The sequence below is a fragment of the Pan paniscus genome, chromosome 3 (genome assembly GCF_029289425.2).
Source record: "Pan paniscus chromosome 3, NHGRI_mPanPan1-v2.0_pri, whole genome shotgun sequence".
In the NCBI taxonomy this organism is placed as follows: Eukaryota; Metazoa; Chordata; class Mammalia; order Primates; family Hominidae; genus Pan; species Pan paniscus.
Genome location: NC_073252.2, coordinates 59,275,911 through 59,293,911, shown reverse-complemented (window position 1 = coordinate 59,293,911; position 18,001 = coordinate 59,275,911). Strand labels below are relative to the sequence as shown.

The 18,001-nt window shown below is 39.7% G+C and overlaps 1 protein-coding gene across 14 annotated transcripts in view; it reads left to right on the top strand.

Moving 5' to 3' along the window:
* The window catches only part of RUFY3 (RUN and FYVE domain containing 3), a 100,810-nt gene extending 83,345 nt beyond the window's left edge, over positions 1-17,465 (top strand). For 4 of the 14 annotated variants that reach the window (XM_034958684.3, XM_055111449.2, XM_003808985.6 and 1 more), the window contains 6 exons: positions 2,752-2,871; positions 3,763-3,862; positions 9,068-9,132; positions 11,889-11,916; positions 13,300-13,368; positions 15,468-17,465. In XM_034958684.3, the coding sequence (XP_034814575.2) occupies positions 2,752-2,871; positions 3,763-3,862; positions 9,068-9,132; positions 11,889-11,916; positions 13,300-13,368; positions 15,468-15,611 (526 nt within the window). In that variant the 3' untranslated portion in view covers positions 15,612-17,465. Of the gene's footprint in view, positions 1-188; positions 2,525-2,751; positions 2,872-3,762; positions 9,133-11,888; positions 11,917-13,299; positions 13,369-15,467 lie in introns of those variants that run through there. The other 10 variants (XM_055111455.2, XM_008961148.6, XM_008961147.6 and 7 more) reach the window with 6 other exon arrangements.
* Positions 17,466-18,001: the final 536 nt, after the last annotated feature.

The window sequence follows — 18,001 nt, the reverse complement described above, 5'->3', positions numbered from 1 at the left end:
TTTTGAAATGAAATGTATCAAATTTCTTTTCAATGATGTTTTGACTTGGAATTTAAAGCAAACAAAAAGAGAATAATGACTTATCTCTTTGAGTATTAAGCTGACTTATTCTCTTGCTATTTTTGTGTTTCCTGTTTATCCATTTTCTCATTCCCCTTTCACTTCATTGTCATTTTTATTTTATTTAGTGAAAAGGATTTGGTGAAACAGGCAAAGACCTTAAATAGTGCAGCAAATAAACTGATCCCAAAACATCATTAGGCATTTTTAAGTTGGTCACGTCGCAAGTCCGATATCACAACTTAATTGTAAAAGGAAGAAATCTGAAAGTTACTACATTTAAGCTCTGATTCTATATAAAATGTCACCAAAAAGTTGACTTTGAATTTGTTGGACTTTTAAAAAACCAGTTGGAAATATAGGTTGGGTTTTTTTCTTATTGTTTTCTCCCCAGGGTTAGAAAAATTGGTATAAGTTCCTAATTAAAAGCTGAATAAACTTTGAGAAATTATTTCTGAGTTGACCAATAAATAAAAATACCACTTTCTTTAAAAAAGCCTAGGGAATTGAAGCTCTGTACATATACTAATGATGCCTTTACAACCCAGTCCTTGATAATACCAGATTCTCGGTGCATTGTTCATGTCTGTATCTGCAAGCCTGTTCTGCCATTGCAGTGTGATGAACTAGAGGTAACTACCATGTGAACTTGAACTCTTCTAAAATAGTTCTGTGTCTCTTAGACCATGACCCCTTTTCACTTTTGTTATATAGGTTTAATCCCCAAGCCAAGGATAGTACTTAGTATTTCACTACACTTCTATTCTCAGTAACCAAGATTGCTTGCAACTTTTTTTGCCTTGGTGACTTTTGAAAAAAAAAAAAAAAAGAAAAAGCAGCATCCTTATATTTCTTTAAAATACATAGAGATAAAGTTAGTAATTAGGTAACCTATGATAACATAATAATGTGGACTCCTGGGGAAACCCTCCTCATGTTTGTCATCTTCTACCTCTGCCATTTTCCTGCAATTCTGCTTCCTACTTAGGCAGTTCAGAGAGAACAATTCTAATAAAAACACTCCTCTCCTATTAACAAAAAATGATGCAGTACCCATTTTTCATATCCTGCTTTTCTTATATTGGAGTAAAAAGGACAGGGTATAGACATGAATGATGATATTCTGCCTGGCCTGTCATTTCTTACCTGGAAACATTTACTTAAGAGTTTCTGTTACTTTTTGTTCAGATGGGGATTTGCTAAAGGTTCTGGGAAGCTAATAATTGAATTATTAGAAAAACATTTCAGAATAGGAAGTAAATGATAAACTTATATTCTTTATTATTATTTAGTACAAAAATACAGATTCCCAGTAGATATCCACAAGCAATATTAGCAGGGCTTCTGTTTCTAAGTGACCACAGACTAACCCTTTCTAGGCTTTAACATTGTAAATAATCCTATAAACAGTTTGATTTTTTAAGATGATTTTTGATTTGAAGAGACAGGCTTTACATAAGCCTTCATTCCTTCAAAAGGTCCTGACAAAATACTTGTTTTTTTTTCTCTTTTTTTCATTCTGGTATGCTTTGCAGCATTTCAGCTGCTTTGGTGGGGACACAGATAACCCCTTCGCTTCCAGCTCTTAAAATTCTTTATCTTTTTCTTGGCAAAACCAGAATTAAGAGTGTAAGATAGATTCCATGTGTGCTTATATAGGTCCCTGCACAGATTGGACTTGAACCAAAATTAAGTCCAAAGAACATATGTTTAGACCAACTTCATGGAAGTGGAAGATCCTGTGCTCTTGAACTTATTTTAATTCTTATAATTTGCACCTATATAAACAAAGCTCCTACTGTATTCTTCTCTTCATCAACCTTTTGTGGTGATGGGTTGCCTTTTCTATGAGCATTTGGAAGGAGTGATCAAATACCGAAATTGAACTTTCTAAAACCTACACATAGCATGCATTTAAATTCTATTATATAAAGCCCCAAGTGCTTTACCTTCTAAAACATGCTTCTCTATAGGTGCAAAGTTATAAGATATTTAGAAGAAAACATCCATCAGAATCTTCTGGAGAATATGGTCAGAGTCTTAAACAGGCCCAGTGCTGAGTTCTTTGTCCACTTAGTCACACATCTTTTGTGGGAATGGGAAAGGAAGGAGACAGCCAAACTCTGACAAAGGCTTTTCCTTATAGAATAACCCAAAGCCTAGGTGAGGGTTGATATATAATGTCCCATGATTTAATATATGTGGTTTGGGGGAAAGGACAAGAAAAAACTATAACTCCACATATAAGAAGGTAGTTGCCCGTTTACAAGTTCCAGTTATGTGTGTAAAACAGAAAAATTAAGTACCAAACCTATTAGGAAATTTTTTTAAAAAGTGGATTTAACTTAAATTACTGTGTACTTGAGGTTGGCTTTGGATATGGATTTTCTAAAAAGTGATGTTTTATTGTTTATCATCTAATGGCTGTAAACTGTAGTACTAGAATAAAAAAAATGGAAAATCAGCTTTTCCTCTGCCTGGTTCACCTTCATCTTACTTTTCTTTAGAATTTGTTTCTTCTCCATCTTTTCCCCCCCATAATTTCTTCACCTGTGTCCTGCAAAGTTTTTTTCCTCTCTCTGTCTCTCTGTGCATTCTTCCTTGGGTTATTTTATTTTGTGTTGTGAACTTGGTCTTCTTCCCCACCATGGCTTTTGTTTTTTATCACAAGTTCATGTGGCTCACATCCAGATTGCGCCAGGCTGAGCGAAGCCGCCAGTCTGCTGAGTTGGACAACCGGCTCTTCAAACAGGACTTTGGAGACAAGATCAACAGTCTGCAGCTGGAAGTCGAGGAGCTCACCAGGCAGCGGTGAAGAGGGGGCAGCTTGAGCTGACAGGGTGGTCATGGGTAATTCTTAGGGTAGACAGCAAGAAAAGGGGTCTCATGACTTCCAGCCAGGTTGGCTCTGTCTTTGCAATGTCCTTTCTCTGGAAATGGAATTCAGAAAGCTTCACATACTTCAACATTCCCCAAATCCGATCAACATGCTTTGTGATTAAAGAATTAGGAAATTAGAGCCCAAGATCCCAGATAAATAGTAATTATTAGCCAAAATAACACTAATAATAATATGTAATATTTCCTGAATTCTTACTATGTGCCAGATACTTTAGGCACTTCACATGCAAACTCTCCTAATATCTTCATATCAACCCTATTAGTGATATTATTGCCTCCACTTTCAGATTAAAGTAGAGCTTAAGGCTGGGCGCAGTGGTTCATGCCTGTAATCCCAGCACTTTGGGAGGCCGAGGCAGGTGTATCACCTGAGGTCAGGAGTTCTAGACCAGCCTGGCCAAGATGGTGAAACCCCATCTCTACTAAAAATACAAAAATTTGCCAGACATAGTGGTGGGTGCCAGTAATCCCAGCTACTCGGGAGGCTGAGGCAGGAGAATTGCTTGAACCTAGGAAATGGAGGTTACGGTGACCTGAGATCATGCCACTGCACTCCAGCCTGGCAACAGAACAAGACTCCATCTCAAAAAAAAGGTAGAGATTAGACAGGTTAAATGTGTCCAGATTCACACAGTTAAGCTTAGAAGTGGCAACATTATCATTTAAAAACCTGTCTCTCCGATAGCAAGCCCTTAACCATTCTTAATTACTGCACTTTAAGACAAGGGGTTGGCATTCTTTAGAGAATATGTCTGTATAGAATTCCAATTTTTCATCCTTTTCCTCTCCAACTTGCCTCAGGAACCAGCTTGAGTTAGAACTAAAACAGGAAAAAGAAAGAAGATTACAAAACGACAGGAGCATCCCAGGAAGGGGTTCCCAGAAGTCAGAATCCAAGATGGTAATATTTGCTATTCCCTTGTTCTTTTACTTAATTTCAGTTTAAATTTTAGAGGCTACCTTGATAGTCCTGTCAGTTTTCCTTTACAGATCACATACTTAGTGGCTGTGTCCTCAAGTATGTAGATAGCAAACTAGTAATTATGTGAACAAACGAAAGCTTGATTCTGAGTCTGCCTCTAGGATACTTTCTCCAACTTGATTTCATTTGGAAAGGGGGATTTTAATAATCACAGTGACCCTATTTCCCTTTTAATAATTTTTTAAGTAAGATTATTTTGGTGTCTTAACAAAAATATATGTTTCTTGGATTTCTGCTAAATAATAATTTTAATAAAATAGTATAATAATCCCTCTCCAACCCTGAATTCCCCTTTAACAGAATTTTCCTCAATGTGGATTTGCTTCTGTATACCTTTTTCAAATCATGAGGATTTCATTTTGAGTATCCTTAAGGAACTTCTCGTGGGAATAATTAGGGAATTAGGCTTGAGGAAAGGAAGGTAATACAGAATAAAGAGCAAAAGTAGAAATTTCTACATAATAATCTTAGAAGGAGACCCCTCCAGCACCTCCAGTGGTGAAGGAGCTACAATTGGGTAAGATCATCTCTGGGGCCCAGGAAATAATGAAATCAGAAAAACATAAAATAACTTTTTCTGTAAAAGACAGTGAAAAAATTGCCTTCTGTGTATACATATTATACAAGGCGACTTCAAAAAGATCATGGGAAATGGAATTAAAAGGTAAAGATATATAAACTTTATTTCTCAACCTAAGTTCCATCAAGTTCAAGAGACTTTAGTAAGTGATGATACTAGTCATGTAGGCCATCCCTGAAGAACTGAGGGTCCTAGGAATTTAATCATATCAATACAATCTTTTTTACATTATTAACTGAAGAAAAATTGGTGCACTTTAATGATGTTTTAAGATTAGGAAACAAAAAGAAATCAGAGGCACCAAATCAGGACTGTAAAGTGGATGCCTAATGATTTCCCATCATAACTCTCACAGAATTGCCATTGTCTGATGAGAGGAATGAGTTAGGAGCATATTTCTGGTGGAATAGCACTCTCTGTTGAAGCTTTCCTGGGCATTTTTGTGCTAAAACTTTGGCTAACTTTCTCAAAACATTCATCACAAGTATTAGCCAGGTGTGGTGGCACATGCCTCTAGTCTCTAGTCCCAGCTACTTGGGAGGCTGAGGCATGAGAATCACTTGAACCTGGGAGGTAGAGGTTGCAGTGAGCCAAGATCACACCACTGCACTCCAGCCTGGGTGACAGAGCAACACTCTGTCCCAAAAAATAAAAAAAATTAAAAACACTCTCACAATAAGCAGATGTTGGCATTCTCTGGCCTTCCAGAAAGTCAACAAGCAAAATGCCTTCAGCATCCCTAAAAACTGTTGCCATGACCTTTGCTTTTGACCCGTCTGCTTTTGCTTTGATTGCACCACTTCCACCTCTTCATAGCCATTGCTTTGATTGTGCTTTGTCTTCAGGATTGTACTATGAAGTTGTTACATCTCCTGTTACAATTTCTCAAACAAATGCTTCAGGTTCTTGATCCCACTTGTTTATAATTTCCATTGAAAGCTATACTTTTGTCTGCAGCTGATATGGGCACAACAGTTTTGGCACCCATCAAGTAGAAAGTTTACTCAACTTTAATTTTTCAACCAGAATTGTATAAGCTGAACCAATTGAGATATCTGTGGTGTTGGCTATTGTTTCTACTGTTAATTGTTGGTCCTCTTCAATTAGAGCATGAACAAGATCCTCACAAATTGATGTGGATAGTCTGCTACTGCAGGCTTCATCTTCAACATCATCTGGCCCCTTCTTAAAGTGAGTTATCCTTATGTAAACTGCCGACTTCTTTGGGGACAATCCTAAAGCATTGTCCCCAAAAGCTTTTCGTAAAGCATCAATAATTTCACAATTCTTCCATCCATGCTTCACCATCAATTTGATGTTTGTTCTTGCTTCAATTTTAGCAGAATTCATGTTACTCTGATAGGGGCTCTTTTTTCTTTTCTTTTCTTTTCTTTTTTTTTGGAAACAGAGTCTCATTCTCACCTAGAACTGAGTACAGTGGCACAATCATGCCTCACTGCAGCCTCGATTTCCCAGGCTCAGGTGATCCTCCTGCCTCAGCCTCCTGAGTAGCTGGGACTGTAGGCACACACCACAAAACTCAGCTAATTTTTGTATTTTTTTGGTAGAGTCAGGGTTTTGCCATGTTGTCCAGGCTGGTCTTCAACTCCTGGGCTCAAGCGATATGCCCGCCTCAGCCTCCCAAAGTGCTAGGATGACAGGCATGAGCCACCGTGCCCAGCCCGGGGTTCTTTTCAAACTGATGTCTTATCCTTTTTAGTGACTCAAACCAAATCCTGATTAGATATATTAAAATAAGTTAGTACACGTTTATTTTGGTGTGAAATATTTTTGAAGTCCATGCACAGTCTTTTCATAATACACGTTTTCCATGAACTTTTTGAATACCTCTAGTATATAACAAAGCAGGAAGAGTTCATAAACTATTTAAAATTTCTAGAGAGTGAGCTGCTAATTTACTGGCAAATAGAAAACAATGGTATGTGGAAATTTATTAAATAGTACCACTACTAATAATTTAAAGTGTACAAAGAACCACTCTAGGCCAGGCGCGGTGGCTCACACCTGTAATCCCAGCACTTTGGGAGGCCAAGGTGGGCAGATCATGAGGTCAAGAGTTCAAGACCAGCCTGGACAACATGGTGAAACCCTGTCTCTACTAAAAATACAAAAATGAGCCGGTCATGGTGGTAGTCTCCTGTAATCCCAGCTACTCGGGAGGCTGAGGCAGGAGAATTGGTTGAACCCGGGAGGTGGAGGTTGCAGTGAGCCAAGACTGAGCCACTGCACTCCAGCCTGGGTGACAGATCAAGACTCCCATCTCAAAAAAATAAAAATAAAATAAAATAAAACACTCTGTGTAGCATGCTATCTTTATTATTTTAGTTTAGTGAACATAAAATCTAAAAGGCTTACAAAAGTTTATTTAAAATCTTGGCCTATCTCACCCTATTTTTCCAATGAGGTTTTAAGTTTTTCAGTCTTCAGTTGTTGCCTGCAGTGGCATTTCCAGGAGGATAAGTATTGACCTCTCTTCCTTGATTCTTGAGTGGTGTAAGAACACACATCTCAGCTGGGTGGCTCACACCTGTAATCCTAACACTTTGGGAGGCCGTTGGCATGAAGATTGCTTGATCCCAGGAGTAAGAGACTAGCCTGGGCAACATAGGAAGACCTCATCTCTACAGAAAAATTTAAAAATTATCTCGGTGTGGTGGCTCGTGCCTATAGTCCCAGCTGCTCAGGAGGCTGAGGTAGGAGGATCACTTGAGCCCAGGAGGTTGAGGCTGCAGTGAGCTGTGATCATGCCACTGCACTCCAGCCTGAGCAATAGCATGAGACCTTGTCTCAAAAAACAAACAAACAAAAAGAAAACACATTCCACTTTTGGATGCACATGGGCAGCAGTCGAAGGCAAGCAGCAGTGGTTGTGTGTGCATCAGAAAAAAATGTAGCCCTTAGAACTGCCCAGCACCTTGCCAGGCACAGTGGCTCATGCCTGAACTTTGTGAGGCCAAGGCGGGTGGATTGCCTGAGCCCAGGAGTTTGAGACCAGCCTGGGCAACATGGTGAAACCCCATCTCTACTAAAATACAAAAAAGTATCTGGGCCTTGCTGCGTGCACCTATAATCCCAGCTACTCTTGATGCTGAGGCCAGAGAATCGCTTGAAACCAGGAGGCAGAGGTTGCAGCGAGCCAAGATCGTACCACAGCACTCCAGCCTGGGTGCCAGAGTGAGAGTCTGTCTCCAAAACAAATAAAATTTGCCCAGGCAAGGCTTAAGAGTATTGGTAGAAATGCGGTTTGAGGCTGGGCGTGGTGGCTTACGCCTGTAATCCCAGCACTTTGGGAGGCCAAGGTGGACAGACTACCTGGGTCGGGAGTTCAAGACCATCCTGGCCAACATGGTGAAACCCTGTCTCTACTAAAATACAAAAATTAGGCATCAATGGTGGGCGCCTGTAATCCCAGCTACTCAGGGGCTGAGGCAGGAGACTCGCTTGAAACCAGGAGGCAGAGGCTGCAGTGAGCCGAGATCATGCCACTGCACTCCAGCCTGGGCGACAGAGCAAGACTCCGTCTCAAAAAAAAAAAAAAAAAAAAGAGAAAAGAAAAAAGAAATGCAGTTTGAAACTTTACATCTGTCCTGCCAAGTAGAAAATTCCTTGAGTTGAACAGGCTATAGAGATGGTGGCACTGGGCTGGGTGCGATGGCTCACGCCTGTAATCCCAGCGCTTTGGGAGGCCGAGACGGGTGGATCACTTGAGGTCAGGACTTCGAGACCAGCCTGGCCAACGTGGTGAAACCCCATCTCTACTAAAAATACAAAAATTAGCTGGGCATGGTGGCGTGTGCCTGTAATCCCAGCTACTCTGGAGGCTGAGGCACAAGAATCACTTGAATCCAAGTGGATCACTTAAGGTGAAGAGTTCGAGACCAGCCTGGCCAACATGGTGAAACCTCGTCTCTAGTAAAAATACAAAAATAAGCCAGGCATGGTGGTGCACGCCTATAATCCCAGCTACTCAGGAGGCTGAGACACAAGAATTGCTTGAACCCGGGAGGCAGAGGTTGCAGTGAGACAAGATGGCACCAGTGCACTCCAGCCTGGGCAACAGAGCGAGACTCTGTCTCCAAAAAGAAAGAAAAATATTGTGGCACTGGGGCATCAACTTGATTGAACGTCCAGAGGATTATAGTCTGCTGTATATGGCCATCCTTGGTTTTACCAGTTTTTCAGAGCTCAGTCTGGGGAAAAGAAAAAAAAAATTATACTTTCCCTAAGAAGTAACTGATATCTGGAGCCAACTTTGCAAGTAAGTAGAATACATTCTGAATTTTATTTGAATCTCAAGAATTAAAATATTACTTTGAAAATCATTTGTCACAAACTGTCAGAATAGTTAAGAAACTACTTAGAGCAAAGAATGAGGAAACATAGCTTGAAAGTTAGATCCCTTCCCTAATAAAAAAAGCTACTTAGCTTTATGCCCAAACTAAGGCATTGCAGAAGAAAATATTTGCAATATCATTATTTAGCATTCTGAATAATTAATAAATTGGGCTGTTTTCTTTTGGCAGGATGGGAAGCACAAAATGCAAGAGGAAAATATTAAACTAAAAAAGCCCCTGGAAGAAAGCCACAGGTGTTTGTTAATCAAGTATTAACTAAGATGTAAAGTTATTCTGGGGTGGTGGGAAGGAGGGAGTTCTTTATATACATTGGCATTGACACCGACCAGACACTGACTTATAATATTAATATGCCAGGAAGACATTTGAAGTGGAAGTTAATAATAAAACGTATAACATGTATTAAACCAAACCCATTAGGCCATTTCAGAGGAAAGAAGGATGATCAATCAGGCTGTCCTCTCTCTCTTCCCTGATTAATTCCCAAGCTCAGATTATCACTTAAGAGGTTATTTCCCACCTTTACTGAATTGGTATCCCAGGAAAATAAAGTATAAGTCATACATAGCATTTCTTAACTTCTTAAATATATTTGAGTATGACTTGTTTCTACCTCTGTGCTAAATTTCAAATAAGTGGCTGGGCGCAGTGGCTCACGCCCGTAATCCCAGTACTTTGGGAGGCCGAGGCAGGTGGATCACCTGAGATTAGAAGTTCGAGACCAGCCTGCCAACATGGTGAAACCCGGTCTCTACTAACGATACAAAATTAGTCGGGTCTGGTGGTACCTGCCTGTAATCCCAACTACTTGGGAGGCCGAGGCAGGAGAATCACTTGAACTCAGGAGGCAGAGGTTGCCGTGAGCCAAGAGCGCCACTGCACTCCAGCCTGGGCAATAGAGTGAGACTCTGTCTCAAAAAAAAAAAAAAGTTCAAATAAGTACTCTGATTTCTCTTATGTCTCATCTCTCATTTTTCCTTTATCTTGAGAATCTCAAACAGCTTAACTTCATTTCTTTATCCTAACTCTGTCTGATTTGCTCATGATGAAGAGCATAGGATAGTTTCAAGGAAGCTGACTTTTTATAGTTATTTTAGCAGGTTAGAAATATAATTAAATATTACATAGTGCCACTGCATTAAAAAGTGAAGGAGGTCCAGTTACATGACATTCTGGAAAAGACAAAACTATGGAGACAAAAAAAAAAAAAAAAAATCAGTGGTTGCCAGTGGTAAGAGAAGGAAGGAACGAACCGGTGGAGCACAGAGGATTTTTAGGGCAGTGGACTACTCTGTATGATACTATGATGGTGGATACATGTCATTATACGTTTGACCACACCATAGACTAGACACCACCAAGAGTGAACCTTAATGTAAACTATAGACTCTGGGTGATGATGTTGTGTCAGTGTAGGCTCATCAGTTGTAACAAATGTACCACTCTGGTGCAGCATGTTGACAAAGAGGCCAGGGATGGGGCAGGAAGCATGTGGGAAGTCTCTGTACTTTCTACTCAATTTGACTGTGAACCTAACTGCTCTAAACATAAAGGTCTACTTTAAAAGGTGGAGGAAGAGGTTAGTGATGAGGAATGATACCACAGTGAGGTTTTGAGAGAACTATACAGCTGTCCCTAGCCAGGCTTTGTCACCTTAAGAATGAGGTAGTGTGTCATCTGGAGCAAAAGTAGCTGCTGGAGAAGAGAAAACACACAGTCCAATAGTAAGCTAATTATGCAGGTGCTTGGCCTAAATGTCCCTTTCTGGCCTTGCTCCCAAAGAGCATGGTTTGATCCAGAGCTAACCTTAAACTATCACCCATCTCACATTACAGAATGGCATAAGCAAAGAGAAGGGAACTAGAAGGGCCATAAAATTAACCTGGGCTTCCAGGTGCCTTTCAGGGTCAGCCTCGTTCCAAACTAAAATTAAATCATTTACTTGAGCAACCAGGAGTGTCTTAAATGCCAACTTCTGATTTAGGTCCTGAGAATATGGAACAGTGCTTCCTTATATCTGAATTGTGCTCTGCAACTTAGAATTTGTTTCACATTTATTATCTCCTTATGATTCAGTATTCCTTACAAAAGTACCTAATGCAACTTTACAGATGAGAAAACTGAGAAGCAGAGAGGCTGGGTGACTTATCCAAGTTGCCTCTGTTTATCATGTCTACTGTTTTTAAGTCCTTTGGCTCTGCACTACCTATTAGCAACTTCCAGGACTTATTCTGGCCATAGCTGCAATTGTTAGACATACCAGGCTTCCTGGGATTATGATGGCAAGGAACATCGGAAAACCTGGTCACCCCATGGTGTATGTCTGGTGGTCACACTGCTACTCAAGTGAAAAGAATAAGAACCATTGCAATCTGTAGTGCATTTTCCCTGTAACCGAGAGCGGGCTTTGCTTCACCTCTCATTTAGGCTGTAGTCCATGCTGGAACATCGGAGTTAGCTCAGCTTAGTCCCTCATGAAGAAATATTTCAACCTGAATGGGTTTTCTGGTGACAGTCTCATTCATTTCCCCTTCTTGGGTTAATTTGCTAAAGCTCACATCTTAAGAATATTTGGGACTGATACACAACATGTGATAATGGATAATGGATAGATTTCCATAATATCAAATAGAAAAAAAGCTACTAAAATATATGGCCAGTGAACCATTGGAGTTTTACACATTGGGAAACATAAATGCTAACTATTTTGATAGCAAAAAGGAATGTAAAATATAACTTCAAATCTATTTTTAAATGGGAACCCTTATATAATAAGTCAAGGGTCAGATTCTAGTGATTCATTTTAAGAAGCAAAGTTTCCTCTCCTTGGAGGTCAAAATTAATAATTATGTTGTTCTAAGTAATATAAAAGACCTACAGTATTTCTTGTTTGAAAAAAATGTTTGTATTCTGAGCTTTTTATTGAAATGATATAAATGAAAATACATGAAGTTCCTATTTGTCACAATTTTTTACTTCTCCATTGTAGGCTGCAACCCCACCCTATGGATGAACAGGTAACAGAGCCTCCTGTTTCAAAACATCTTGTATAAATTATGAAGTTGGTTGTACCGTGCCTAGCCAGCAAATAAGGTAGCATGGGCAGAAGATGAGTGAATACAGTGTGCCATCCTTCTAACAATACCCTGAACAAATATGTATTGCCTGAAGCTTACACAGGAAGTAGCACAGCTTTGAGCAGTTTACTAAGTAAACATCAGTTCTCACCTATTTTAAATTATCCCTGACATAAGATCTAGGAGAGCTCACTTTATGTCCCTTTCCTCTAGTTTTCCCTTACATAAAATGGAGAGAAAAAAGATGTTTTGATCACTTAGAAATAAGCTAACATAAATGATTGTAAAACACTTTGTTAATCTAATAGTATATGATAAGCCCATGAGAAAGACAGTGAATGCTACTGTGTCTGAGTCACCCTGTCATTTACCTCTTAGGTTATAAAATAAAATAAGTCCTACTGCTTTCCTTTTTTTTTTTTTTTTTTTTAATGGAGATAAGGTCTTACTCACATTGCCCAAGCTGGGGTGCAGTGGACGATCTCAGCTCACTGAAGCCTCAACTTCCCGAGCTTAGGCAATCCTCCCACTTCTGCCTCCCGAGTAGCTAGGGCTGCAGAGATTAGGTTTCACCGTGTTGCCCAGGCTGGTCTCAAACTCCTGGGCTCAAGTGATCTTCCCGCCTTGGCCTCCCAAAGTGCTGGGATTACAGGTGTGAGTTTCCATGCCCTATGCTTGCCATTCTTTTTTTCCTTTTTTTTTTTTTTTTTTTTTGAGACAGAGTCTCACTCTGTCACCCAGGGTGGAGTGTTGTGGCACAATCTCAGCTCACTGCAACCTCCGCCTCCCAGGTTCAAGTGATTCCCCTGCCTCAGCCTCCCGAGTAGCTGGGATTACAGGCGCCCACCACCATGTCCAACTTTTTTTTTTTTAAATATATATTTTTGGTAGAGATGGAGTTTTGCCATGTTGGCCAGGCTGGTCTTGAACTCCTGACCTCAAGTGATCTACCCGCCTTGGCCTCCCAAAGTGCTGGCATTACAGGCGTGAGCCACCAGGCCCAGTCCCCAGTGCTTTCCATTCTTGATGGTAGAGTGAACAAGAGGAATGGGATAGTGTTAAAACTTTTTACTCTATACTTGCATGTGTTTGAATTTTCTTTTTAGAAATCATGTTATTATAAAAATTAAGAGCTGGAAGCATAATGATAGGATTATCCGAGTTGTATTATGGTGGTAGGACTACCTATTTATAATTGGTTTATTTAGTTTCCAGATAGTCTATAGTGTGATTATATTAATATTGTAGGTAAAAAATGCATATTCTGAAAGTACTAATATTTCTGGCACTAAGAAAAACTAACCAGTTCCCTGTGTGGTTTAGGATCAGCTGCTGCTCTCTGAAAAGCCACAGGTGTGTCAGCTATGCCAGGAAGACGGCAGCCTAACAAAGGTAACTGTGATGAGAAACGGACAGGCTTTTCATAGGGATGTCTACAGCAGCCCCCAGTCCCTCCCCAGGAGTAACAGGGACTTTCCCGCATAGAGTGCAGAGTGCATGCAGAGTGCTGGGAGTGGGGTGAAAAGCAAAAGGGGCAAGCATTTACTGGGTACCTGTTCTTTTTTCAGTCATAATAATTCATGTCAGAAAATTCCCATTAAAATAAATAGCCAGGCGCGGTGACTCACGCCTGTAATCCCAGCATTTTGGGAGGCCGAGGCGGGCCGATCACAAGGTCAGGAGTTCAAGACCAGCCTGATCAACATGGTAAAACCCCGTCTGTACTAAAAATACAAAAAAAAAAAAAAAAAAAAAAAAAAATAGCCGGGCATGGTGGCCTGTAATCCCAGCTACTCAGGTTGCTGAGGCAGGAGAATCGCTTGAACCCGGGAGGCGGAGGTTGCAGTGAGCCAAGATCACACCATTGCACTCCAGCCTGGGCAACAGAGCGAGACTCTGTCTAAAAATAAGTAAATAAATAAACAAAAATAATTATGTAATAAAGCAAATAAGCAGATAGAAATGTATAAGTAAATATTGAGTGCCTGCTGTGTAGAATGTGCTGGAGAAAGAGTAATGAACAAAGTAGACCAAGTCTCTGTTCTTGTCAAGCTTATGTCCTTCATAGCTGTCATTTTATAGATGAAGAACGTTGAACATCTAATGCTAACTACATTTCCCAAAATTAAGTCATAAGTGATGAAGCCCAGCTTCCAACCTAGCTTTCACTCCAAAGTCCACAGTCCTTTCAGCACTTTATCCTGCTCAGAACAGGATATGAGCTCTCCCTGCTAGACCACTTGTTTTCCACCCGATCCTCAAGGGTGTCTGCCTGAGCATCTTCCCAGTTTGTTATCCTAGAGTAGGCAGAGTTAAGGAAGTATTCAGAAAGAATGAGTGCCCTTGATAGCTGGAACTGTGTCTTGTTCACAGAATCCCCCAGCATCTAATATGGTACCCAATCCATAGTAGATCCTCAAGAAAAGTTATGTACAAATGAGTGTATGAAACACATGCTTGGAAGAGATACAGGAAACAGGCTCAAATTCTGGATCACAACCTGCATAGCACCATCTGTGATCATGCAAAATTTTAATAAATTATAATATGACCTAGTCTTAAATTCACAGAATCAGATAACAAATGAACTGCCCTTATAGAACTGGAAGTTACAATTATAGAAATATGTTACAAAGTAGAACAAACTGTTAATTCTGGCTTTCCTCTTCTAAGCCATGCAATATTAGCTTCTGTATGTCAGACAAAAATTCTTCTTAGGCTTTCAGATAAAAGCAACCCCCTACTCCTCTCAACCTCAGGAAGATGAATTATTTGGGATGAAGGTAGCACTTCATGGGAGAAATTATTCTTTACAGCTTTTTATATAGGACCCTTGGAGCTTTGTGTATACCACCCTATCACAGCCTTACTGCTGACATTGCTATAGTGACTTCTTGCTCTCTGTGCTTGACCATTAAAGATGCAAAACATTTAGGAAAACAAAATAATTTCCCTATGAACAAGATGCAGGAAGTTGTGCTCCTGCTGCATTGATAACCCAGTGGATGTGCTTACAGAGCACCAGAGACCACAGGAAAGCATAAAGCACATAAGTGTATTTATTAGGAATTATACTTTCAGTTCATACTCTGGACATTTTTAAATCTTAGCCTGTTCACTCAATCCATTGCTCTTTCACTGCCTTATTTGGAGTATGCGCAGGTACTTGCAAACTAATTTTAAAACTAACCTACCTCAAAGTGAGTATGGGGAACAGATGTGTGAAGGATATTCTAAAGATAAGTGACTTGTATGTTACCTGTTTTTATTTTTAACTCTATGGCACTGCTTCTTTTCATTTAAATCTAAAAACTAGACTGTGAACTTTTTTGTAGATTGGGCCTGTGTTCAGATACTACTTGGCACATAGTAAACATTCAGTCATTGTTTGATTAGGCATTGAGCATTTGCCATATTTGGCTTTTTTATATCCCATGAATCCTTATGCCTTGCTCGTCTTCTATTCCCCGCCTAACCTCCTCTTCTCATAGAATGTGTGTAAGAACTGCAGCGGAACCTTCTGTGATGCCTGTTCAACAAATGAACTGCCTCTTCCTTCAAGTATCAAGCTTGAGCGAGTTTGCAATCCCTGTCACAAGCATCTGATGAAGCAATATTCTACCAGCCCATCATAAGACTGGAGGCCAAGACCTGGACCAAAACGTTTATGCAGGCTCCTCTGTACCTGTGTTTTAGCTGTCAGGATCTCATAGAGCCCAGTTCTTAGAGTCAACTAAAGAGTTGGTAGGAATTTACTAGGTCCAGGGAGAAAAGGCAGTGGTTGGGGTTACTGGAAATTTTGCTCATTTTCTCTAATGACTGTACGAATAAAAGTGAACTTACTTGAGCCTTTCTCTTCTAAATCTAAACAACCTGATATTGAAGGTTTGCTTTATAGCATATCCTTGGAAGGGCAACTCATTTTTATGATTAGTGATACTGGGGTGGATTTAATAGGAGAGAGAATCCAGGCAGATAAGAATAAAAAGGAAAATGATCATCTCCTTCTATAGCATTTGCAGATGCAAGGGGGAGAGGTAGATGCTGAGATCAAAATGACAGTTGTTACTTATTTTTCCAGGTGCTGTTAGTATAAACATTGTTTCCTCTTCACCCCTGCTAACTACCTCTTTTTAAAGTATTTCTACCAAACTGTGAACCCAATCTCAGGGAAAAGAAATTAAAAAGTAATATAAATTCTGAATATATTAAAAACAATATTGTAATATGTTATAATTTCAGGACCAGAATTTTCTGGTCTTTACCTACAAGGGTTTTCATTATCAAAAAAAAAAACATTTGTTTTTCTACTTTATGACTTCAAAGTAAATAACTGCCCTTTTCAGAATCTCCTTCCAGAAAACAAGCCAACTCTTCCCCATTCCCTCCATCTTCCTCTCCAAGTCATAATGGAAATTGTAAGTTTTAAAAATAGGGTTTGGCTTTTGCAAATAGAAGATATTGATTAAAGCAAAGTCAAATATAGAGTAAAATAAGTTTAATTTGTTTTCTTGAGACAGGGTCTTGCTCTGTTGCACAAGCTGGAGGGCAGTAGTGCAATCACAGCTCACTGAATCCCTGTTCTCCCGGGCCTCAAGCAGTCCTCCCACCTTAGCCTCCCAAGTAGCTGGGACTGGCTTTTTTTTTTTTTTTTTTTTTGGCCGGGGAGGGGGTCTCATTGGTTGCTCAGCCTGGTCTCAAACTCCTGGGCTTAAGCAGTCCTCCCACCTTGACTTCCACAGTGCTGAGATTACAGGCATGAGCCACCACACCTGGCCAAGTTTAATTATTTGTTCATGGCTGAGAACAGTTAGCTCGGAATACTTACATTGTTTTTTGAATAAGGAATTCCTTATTCTGAGTGAGTCACGAATGAGAGCTGATAGATGCTTTCTTGAAAAGGGCAATACAGTCATGCCTTGGTATCCATAGGGGATTGGTTCCAGGAACCCAACTGGATATCAGAATCCATGGGTGCTCAAGTCCCATTATAGAGAATGGGTTATATGGTATTTGCATATAACCTACATACATCCTCCTGTGTACTTTAAATCATCTGAAGATGATTACTTATACCTAATAAAATACCTACACATCACTTCATTTGCATGGATTCAACATAGTGCTTGGTGTTCAGTAAATTCAAGTTTTGCTTTTTTGGAACTTTGTGGAATTTTTCTTTTTCTGAATATTTTTGATTGGCAGTTGGTTGAAGCCATGGATGCAGAACCCATGGATATGGAGGGCTGACTGTACTTACATATCTATCTTTGAGGAACAAACTCTTTGGGGGAAAAGAGGGAAGTGTATTGAGCAAGAGAAGGCAAAAAACATTACATACTATTTTGATTCTGTTACATGTGTCTATAGATTGTTTCATTCTAATCAAGACCTAAGAAGGTATGATTCTGTGACTGATTTAGAATTCTGGGGTGGAAATATCCTGGAACCATGTTTTTTAATAAATTCTGTCTCTTGGAAAGAGTTAACAGCCTGGGAAAGAGTTGTTATTCCAAAAGTCAGCCTGTTACTTGGTGAAGCTGAAGTTTAAGAGTTCTGGGGAAAAATAAAATCTAGTAATTCCAGCCTAGTTTGTTGATTGTCTTTTTTTTTTACCCTAAATAACATTTCTTTTTTGAATCTTCACTCTCATTTTTTGGCCACCTACATGAGCTAGCACTCTTTTAGGTGCTATACATGATGTGGGGCACAAAAATGGACTACAGGAGTGTTGCCCTAAATTAGCAAAAGTTATTTTATAATTAATTTTAAATTAATTTGAAAAGATCTTTGTAACACAATATAAGGAGGAACAGTCACTTGATACTTTACTTAGAATTACACATAAATATTAGCCTTAAAAAAATTTAGGCTGGGCGCGGTGGCTCACATCTGTAATCCCAGCACTTTGGGAGGCCAAGGCAGGCAGATCACTTGAGGTCAGGAGTTCGAGACCAACCCGGGCAACGTGGTGAAGCCCCATCTCCACTAAAATAAGTTAACTAACTAACTAAATAAGAAGTAA